The 9,304-nt window shown below is 38.6% G+C and overlaps 1 protein-coding gene across 1 annotated transcript; it reads right to left on the bottom strand.

Moving 5' to 3' along the window:
• Positions 1-368: 368 nt before the first annotated feature.
• On the bottom strand, positions 369-8,909 carry LOC143764290 (indolethylamine N-methyltransferase-like). Its single transcript, XM_077249722.1, has 3 exons — positions 8,697-8,909; positions 4,994-5,198; positions 369-1,044 (listed from the first exon to the last, which is right to left on the bottom strand). Exons 1-3 carry the CDS (start codon positions 8,845-8,847, stop codon positions 621-623), a joined length of 780 nt encoding a protein of 259 aa, XP_077105837.1. The 5' UTR covers positions 8,848-8,909; the 3' UTR covers positions 369-620.
• Positions 8,910-9,304: the final 395 nt, after the last annotated feature.

Raw genomic sequence — 9,304 nt, forward strand, 5'->3', positions numbered from 1 at the left:
GTGAGAGCCAGAAATCTTGCATGTTTTTAGGTGACCAAATACTTATTTTCTAAGATTATTTGCAAAACAAATCTTGCCAAATCAGACAAGGTGATTTTCTGGATTTGTTTTCTCAATTATTGACTCTCATAGTTGTGGTCTACCTATGATATCAATTACAGGCCTCTCATCTTTTTAAGTGGAAGAACTTGCACAATTGGTGGCTCACTAAATACTTTTTTTCCCCACTGTATCTATCAAAAATCAATTTGACCTGATTTGATTTTTGTTACTGCTTGCTCAAAATATTTTTTTTCCAAACTTAGAGGAAGTAAGTGTGAAAGTTTTGTCTTAGTAAAGGACACAAGTAGGAAAATCGGACATCTGTCTTCTTATAATGACTTTATTAAGTGCATTTATAATATTAAAGATCCAAATCTTTGGTGGAATACATGAGTGTGAATGGATGTTCTTCAGTATTTCCCCCAGGTACACATTGTGCACAATGCATTTTATAATAAAGAAAGAACAATTATATTTTTATACATTTGAATCATGCACTAGACACAAATTAAGAATTTTTATAGGATTTAAGCTTTACATAAAACATTTGACATGGCTACTCATCTTGTGTCATAGACCTACATCTCTTTGTGAGCTGCAATGAATATCTGGGCCTTATAATCAGTGTAGTCATTCACATCCGTTCTCTTTTTAACCTTACAGCGGTCAATGATGAAACCTTCTCCAACTAGAGCTTTCCTGGCAAAATCCTCATCATAATTGAAACCATGGAACTTATGTTTCCCGACTGTGTAATATGTCAGATTTAAAGCACCAATTATTATAAAGTGTCCTCCAGGCTTCAGTAACTTTAAAAACTTCCTGAGATATCTGATGTAATCATCTTGATCTTTGCAGATCATATCCAGAAGCCAAACACTGATGACACAATCTGCTTGTGGTAAGACGATCGGATCCATCATATCTTCTTTCTCGAGGTTACATTTTATAATATGTTGAAGGGCTGATCGCATTTTTCCTTCTTTGTCCTGTAATCGGTCACTGAAAGAAATGAGAAAAATTATGAAAGTTATGGTCCCCAGTCAATACTGAATAGGAAGGCTTTAGGCTATGTGCACACGTAGGAAATGTGGTGCAGAATTTTCTGCACTAAATCTGCATCTGCAGATTTGATGCAGTTTCTGTGCAGTTTCTATGCAGTTTTTATGCAGTTTCTATGCAGTTTCTGCGCAGATTCTATGCAGATTCTATGCAGTTTCTGCGCAGATTCTATGCAGTTTCTGTGCAGTTTCTGTGCAGCACAATGTAAATCAATGGGAAAAAAAAAAGCTGTGCACATGGTGCAGAAAAATCTGCAGCAGAAACGCTGCAGAACTGCACAAAAGAAGCGACGTGCACTTCTTTGAAATCTGCAGCGTTTCTGCGCAGATTTTTCTGCACCATGTGCACAGCTTTTTTTTTTTCCCATTGATTTACATTGTACTGTAAATCACAGTGCAGTTCTGCAGCGTTTCTGCAGCAGAAAAATCTGCTGCAGTTCTGCACCAATTCTGCACTAAATCTGCATCGTGTGCACATACCCTTAGAGTTCAGTGGTTAGCGCTGGATCATTGACTTCCAGTTGTGGAAATACTTGAATCCCCCTATACTATTATACATTGTTTGGATATAATTGTTTTGTTTCCTTTAAATGCATAAATCTGCAGGACTCCATTCACCTATATGAGGCCATATATAATATCTTATTGCTCTCTATTAATGTATTACATGCTGGCAACATTTTTTACAAAATAGAAAAGTGCAGCAAATAACGCTTTTTTCTATACAGAGAGCCACTGCAAAAAACTTATACCATTAAATGCTCCTTTTTTGCTCTTTGGTCAATGATAGCTAATTCCCACTGTGTGGCTAATCAGAGGAATATGTTAGATATATACAGTTAGGTCCATATATATTTGGACAGAGACAACATTTTTCTAATTTTGGTTATAGACATTACCACAATGAATTTTAAACAAAATAATTCAGAAAGCAGTTGAAGTTCAGACTTTCAGCTTTCATTTGAGAGTATCCAAAAATTAAAATTTGATGAAGGGTTTAGGAGTTTCAGCTCCTTAACATGTGCCACCCTGTTTTTAAAGGGACCTAATGTAATTGGACAATTGACTCCAAGGCTATTTCATGGACAGGTGTGGGCAATCCCTTCGTTATGTCATTCTCAATTAAGCAGATAAAAGGCCTGGAGTTGATTTCAGGTGTGGTGCTTGCATTTGGAAGGTTTTGCTGTGAAGTAAACATGCGGTCAAAGGAGCTCTCCATTCAGGTGAAACACGCCATCCTTAAGCTGCGAGAACAGAAAAAACCCATCCGAGAAATTGCTACAATATTAGGAGTGACAAAATCTACAGTTTCATACATCCTGAGAAAGAAAGAAAGCACTGGTGAACTCATCAATGCAAAAAGACCGGGGCACCCACGGAAGACAACAGTGGTGGATGATCGCAGAATAATCTCCATGGTGAAGAGAAACCCCTTCACAACAGCCAACCAAGTGAACAACACTCTCCAGGAGGTAGGCGTATCAATATCCAAATCTGCCATAAAGAGAAGACTGCATGAAAGTAAATACAGAGGGTTCACTGCATGGTGCAAGCCACTCATAAGCATCAAGAATAAAAAGGCTAGACTGGACTTTGCTAAAAAACATCTAAAAAAGCCAGCGCAGTCCTGGAAGAACATTCTTTGGACAGATGAAACCAAGATCAACCTCTACCAGAATTATGGAAAGAGAAAAGTATGGTGAAGGCGTGGTAGAGCTCATGATCCAAAGCTTACCACATCATCTGTAAAACACGGCAGAGGCAGTGTGATGGCTTGGGCATGCATGGCTGCCAGTGGCACTGGGTCACTAGTGTTTATTGATGATGTGACACAGGACAGAAGCAGCTGAATGAATTCTGAGGTCTTCAGAGACATACTGTGTGCTCAGATCCAGCCAAATGCAGCCAAACTGATTGGTCGTCATTTCATGCTACAGATGGACAATGACCAAAAACATAAAGCCAAAGCAACCCAGGAGTTTATTAAAGCAAAGAAGTGGAATATTCTTGAATGGCCAAGTCAGTCACCTGATCTCAACCCAATTGAGCATGCATTTCACTCGTTAAAGACTAAACTTCAGACAGAAAGGCCCACAAACAAACAGCAACTGAAAACCACCACAGTGAAGGCCTGGCAGAGCATCAAAAAGGAGGAAACACAGGGTCTGGTGATGTCCATGAGTTCAAGATTTCAGGCAGTCATTGCCAACAAAGGACTTTCAACCAAGTACTAGAAATGAACATTTTATTTAAAATTATTTAATCTGTCCAATTACTTTTGGTCCCTTTAAAATTCAGGGTGGCACATGTTAAGGAGCTGAAACTCCTAAACCCTTCATCCAATTTTAATGTGGATACCCTCAAATGAAAGCTGAATGTCTGAACTTCAACTGCATCTGAATTGTTTTGTTCAAAATTTATTGTGGTAATGTCTATAACCAAAATTAGAAAAATGTTGTCTCTGTCCAAATATACATGGACCTAACTGTACATCAGAGCTGATCTTTGTATACTGCCATTTTATTCCTCTAACCAAAATGTAACAGAATCTGAGCCTTATTGTTCCCTTCCAACAATACTCATTATTCCACAGCTATAAAAAGAGTGAATTTTCTTAGTGATAACCAAGATTGTGGCACACTGTGACTGTACGTGATTAGGGAAAAGGACCCTGCACTGATCCTAGGGCTGGGGTCTTAACTATCCCTGCTCCTAAAGGTACCTCTGAAGGTGAGGAGGTTTGGGCCACCAGTTGTACTGTTCTAGTGTTATACACTAAGCTCTTCCCTCCACCAACAGGCCTGGGAGAGAAATGTTAGTGTTTATACAGGTAGGACAAACAGTGATAACAAAAAACAACTTACATACAAAAGACTTAGGTAGGAAGGGTAGGAGTGCACAAATCAAATGGAAATAAGATAATGAAGAAATCATACACCCAAAAACAGCATACAACAATCTCCAGAAGCAACAATGATTTCCAACTTCAGCAAAGCAACTCCAGTGAACCATGAAGTAAACTTACACTGGAGAGAAAGAGAATGTCTGACCAGATTTCATAGAGTGAGGAAATGAGCAGGTCAGGAGCAGCTATGAGATGGGGTTGTAAGTTTCTAAGCATAGAAAATGTCATTAACTTCTTTGGCATCAAAGAAAATTAAATCCATTTAATATGGGGAACAAAACACAGAGGCTAAATGGAAAACCTGCGATTCACAATAAGTAATGGTTTCCTAACTGCAGATCTCCCAGGAGGACGTGACACAATCGTGACAGATTAATGCAGTAAGTTTTCAGTTAATAAACTAATTTATGTTCCCACTGTGTTTAGATGTGCATGTTTCTTTCCTGTAGTATACAGCAAAGTTAGCCAGTTCTAATTCAACTAATTTGAGATAAAAAATATTGTCTTATTGTTGCCTATCAAACTATTATAGGCTGGGAAAACTTTTGCTTCTAAATAGGAAAAGTGCAACAGTTATTGTTCTCCTGTACAGGGGGCCACTGCAAGCAATTTATATTATGGTATGGTCTTTTTTTTTGCACTTTGGAAAATGGTGCTAATTTCCCACTGTATGGCCAATCGATTGAATATGTTGCAGATATACATCACAGCTGTGGTTTGGATTCTCCAAATTTATACCTCTGACCCAAATGTGTGCCATATTGTGCCCTTCCAATAATATTATACAGCTACGAAGACTGAGAATTTTCGCCTGAGTGGACAAATGTACACTTTTCTTTTTACGCTTAAAATTTAGTTTTCAATAGACTATCACTGCAACATGAGATAGAAAGAAGATACACAATATTACATGAAGACTGAAGTCATATTGTTTGTTCTGTAGAAACAACAACAATGGGATGCTCAAAATTTTTTTGAAAAATACCAGCTCTCTCCAATGACATGACGTTTTGTGACATGTTTCCAATCGAATGCTCCTGTACGTTCGTCCACCCATCTTTTCAGCTCCATGATGCATCTGTCTCTGGCCTTCAGCACTATGATGTGCTTGAAAAACTCACAGACTGCAAACAGATGATGAACAAAGGATCCAGGACTGAGGTCAATCAAGATGTCTCCTTTAATATGACCTGCAAAATACAAAATACTGAATATTGAAACAACATGAATACAGACATGTTAAAAAGTCACAATCAAGCAAATATAGGCTGTACCACAGTGTTTTTTCTTTTATCAAACATTAAAAAATATATATATATACATTCATCTTTCTTATATCTTAAGCAAACAGGCTTTTTTTTCTTCAAATATTCTAATTGCTAATTGATGTTCCATTAGATGTATTTTGCTAGATTTCGAGGTCTCGCCCACACATCCCCAACCCTTCCCTCCTAAAAAAGTGTACTGATATTTTTGTGCTCAAACTGGGATGGGATACTTGGTCTTATGATGACATTACAATTTTGGCAGTTGAGACATGGAAATGTTCCAACCTTCTGCTTCTGGAAACACATCTGTGCAACGCTGAGTCCCTACTCACAGACAAGCCATGAGACAGGCAGCCAGGAGGTCTGAGATCAGATACCAGGATGGCTCATCGTACACAGGGGCTAGGCAAAGGCATGGTCAGGTAACAGTCCAGGGACAAATGCCAGGATAGCATGTCAAGACAAGGGAGTAAGATAAATGGATAGTTAGAGTTCAAATCTGGGTCAGGTATCTGCAGTCAAGAGCAGAAGAGCTAATCCACACAAATGGTCAGGAAAAATCCTAGGTCCACCTACAAGATCGGAAAGTATGACACAATCAGACACAGCAGAGAGCATACACCAAAAAAAGCTAAGCTACAGCTGACACTGGGCTGCTCCCAGATAGCCAGCTAAATAGCTGAATGTCACAAGCAAGAGCTGCTGTCTGGTGAACCAAAGTTGCATTAGTTAACTTGTTTTAATTCACTGTTTGCATTTACTTGTTTATATTCCTGTTTCGTGAAATTTTCTATTAGTAAAATTTGTTCTATTATTGACAATGCCATCCAATGTACATTTTGTTATGTGTATGAAGTCTTGGAGCAGCCATTCGAGGATGTATACTGCTGTATGAGATGTGTGCACGTTGACTGTTTGGAAGTCAAGATACTGGATCCAAGTGAACAACTTGCAGCACCGAGATCCATTGACAATATGGAAAAGAGTTTCTACTCACTGAGCAGGTGCTCACTGGGGTAGATGTGAGGGATAGTGATAACTAAGTACTCTTGTCATGGTTAAGACATGGTTAATGTCCTGTTCTCTCATATTTAATGTTGTTGGCCTCTCTTTCAAGATGGTAGGGATATTTATACTCACTCCAAACTGGGTTTCTCTGTCAGCTATGCGTTCTGCTTTAGTCTGTGTGCTTGACCCCTGGAGTGTGTGCTCGGTTTGCATTGTGTTAATCTTGCTCTCCATGCATTACTCTGTTTGTTCTTCTGGATTACTGAACTCTGGCTTCACTTCTGACTAAGCCCAGTCTCTCCCATTTGATACCTTGTGATCTCCTGGCTCCCATCTTTGTTTGTTTGATAACTCTCTAGTGTTTATCCATTCTCTGTACCCCGGTGTCTGGCTCTGTCCCCTGACCTCCTCCCACTCTGTCACATGTTTCAGGTCCTGTTGGTAATCAGGTTAGTAACCCGGCATTTAGCTCAGCTCCTTTGCTGCTGTATGAAGTTCTCCCCACAGCATTAATACCCTGGAGCCATGACATCTCTGTGTTCTTAACATGTAATATTACTATTTACTTATTTGCTTACAACAGGGTATATACTTATTTTGTTTTCTTTTTTTTCCTGTGAAATGGCCACAGTCTGAACATGCTCTTCATCTTTGGATGTACAGTATACCAACTTATTCTCTGGCTCATTTCTTTGGTTTTGTTTTAGTTTTTTGTACTGTGTACAAACAGGTGCTTCATCCTTCTTTTCTGAGCTAGGAATTTCATCTACATAGCTTTGCATAGTCAGGCTCCTTTTCCTCCTCTTACCTTATTCACATTGAGGTCTGTTGACACCTGGTAAAGTTTTAATACTAAAAACAGGACCATCCTGGCTTGGTAAACCTTGTCTCGTTGGGATGACATTTGCGCTGTTTTGACTAAAACAGGGATAACTAAGCACCCTATGTTATTTATATGTACTATTACTATTTACTTTTTTACTGACTATAGGGAATATGCTCATTTTGTTTTTTTCTATGTTTTTTTCTGTAAAATGGCCACCGTGTGAGCATGCACTTACACTTTGCATGTCTGCCAACTTATGCTCTGGCTCATATCTTTGGTTTCTTCAATGTGCTGTCTTTCTGGCTCAAGTTTAACACATACATGAATCAGATTTATAAATTACTCTCAGGGGCTGATGAGAGTCCAGCAGTTATCGTGCACATTGGCACCAATGACAACATTAGGAGTAGGTGGCAGGTCCTTAAAAACGTTTTTAAGGGATTTAGGTCATAAGCTTAAAGCAAGGAACTCTACTATAGCTCTCTCTGAAATATTAAATGGTTTGGGTTCCTTGGCATCTGGGTCAACTTCTCGGTTGGCTACTGCCTTTAGGCTGGGGATAGGGTGAACCTCAATCAGATGGGTGCAGCTGTGCTGAGGAAAGAATGGCTAGGAGGTTGGAAGAGAGTTTAAACAAGGGACTGATGGTAGGGCAATGACTGCATATGAGGGGAAGGCATTGTAGGTAGCACATCAGTTAAAGCAGGTATACACACGGCATACACAGGAGCCTCTGCATTATTCTTTAATAATGGTTTGTGGTTTAAGATGTAAGCAAAAACAACTGGAGCGCTTCTTTAAGCACAAAGTGTTCATTCTAAGCAATAGTATGTCTGTGTAATGTGAGTTTTCAAGAAATCTCATTTATATACTGCAAAAAAATTATATTGTGAAAATGAACCTGTCATGCAGATTTTCACAGTGAATTTAACCCCTTTTAAAGTATAGGGCAAATTTGTGGCAATATCTGTAAAAAAAACTACACTGCCAAATCCAAATCCAAGAGCTCATTCCGATATTTCCATGTACAAGAAAAACTGACCCATTTTTGGATAACACTTTGATCAGAGTGGGACCCGAGTGGCGTCAGCATTTCTCATATGTGAAGAATAATTTGGACTGCATCGTCCATTCTGACAATCTGAGAAAATTGGACCACACTCCGATATCATTTTTTTCATGAACCATAGATTTGCATGATCGATTTTGATATTACTCATGGATCAAAATTGAACATGTCAAAGCAATTTTCCACAGACTGCCCGGTCCACAAAAAATCACGGACATGTGAATTGCCCCATAGACTATCACAGGCACAAGTGCTAAACAACTAAAATTTTAAATTATGATTTTATCATCTTCAACTTGTTTTCCAGGTTTCTGGAGTAAACCATTGTTACTAATAACCTCGCACGCGTTATATCCTGTATCATATGTAATAACCAATGCATTGCTCTGCTTCCTCTGGTTGATATGACTGTAGCAGTCTGTTTAACCATTTTGATTACCGAAACCAATAAAAATCAATTTGCCCATTTTCTGTTTACTTAAAATTAATTGAAACATAGAAAAATTAAGATACATACCCTCTGTAAAAGTTTTTACAAGATTTTCAATTGGAAATACCAAGGAATCCTCTGCCACGACCATATCAGATTTATCTGAAAAATAATGCTCCAGACAGTACCTGGAATCATAACCATCTTCATGGTAGTGCTTATAGGTGCTGGAATCCATCGTCTAATCTGGTATCACAGATGGTATGATTCTTTCTGTACTGTCACCAGGAATCAATTTACAAAGCATGTTATTAAGAATTAATTATCCGGTCATGAGTTCTTATCCCATGACAACAGGGCCGGATTTAAGAGGTGGGTGGCCTGGGGCCCATTTTGGAGGGAGGCTTTTCAAGGTGTTGCAACATGTAATGCAAAAACACAAAATGAAACAAACGCAAGTTTATTTCCAGAAATAATTTACGCAGAGTCATTCTTTTTTTTACAATCCAGGCACTTTCCTTGATTTTCGTGCTGCAAAATCACTAATGATGTCACTAAAGTCGAATTCACGCAGTATATCTGAGGCTATGTGCACACGTCAGGATTTCTTGCATAAATTTCCTGACAAAAAACGGACATTTCTGTCAGGAATCCGCATGCGTTTTTTTTTGCGATTTTTCCCAAAGCATTAAATA

The sequence above is a fragment of the Ranitomeya variabilis genome, chromosome 4 (assembly GCF_051348905.1).
Source record: "Ranitomeya variabilis isolate aRanVar5 chromosome 4, aRanVar5.hap1, whole genome shotgun sequence".
In the NCBI taxonomy this organism is placed as follows: Eukaryota; Metazoa; Chordata; class Amphibia; order Anura; family Dendrobatidae; genus Ranitomeya; species Ranitomeya variabilis.

Coding starts and splice junctions, on each gene's coding strand:
- LOC143764290 (XM_077249722.1), bottom strand. CDS start 8,847: ATGGATTCCAGCACCTATAAGCACTACCATGAAGATGGTTATGATTCC. Junction 5,199..8,696: donor TGTAAAAACTTTTACAGAGG/GTATGTATCTTA, acceptor TGTATTTTGCAG/GTCATATTAAAGGAGACATC. Junction 1,045..4,993: donor CATGTCATTGGAGAGAGCTG/GTATTTTTCAAA, acceptor CATTTCTTTCAG/TGACCGATTACAGGACAAAG.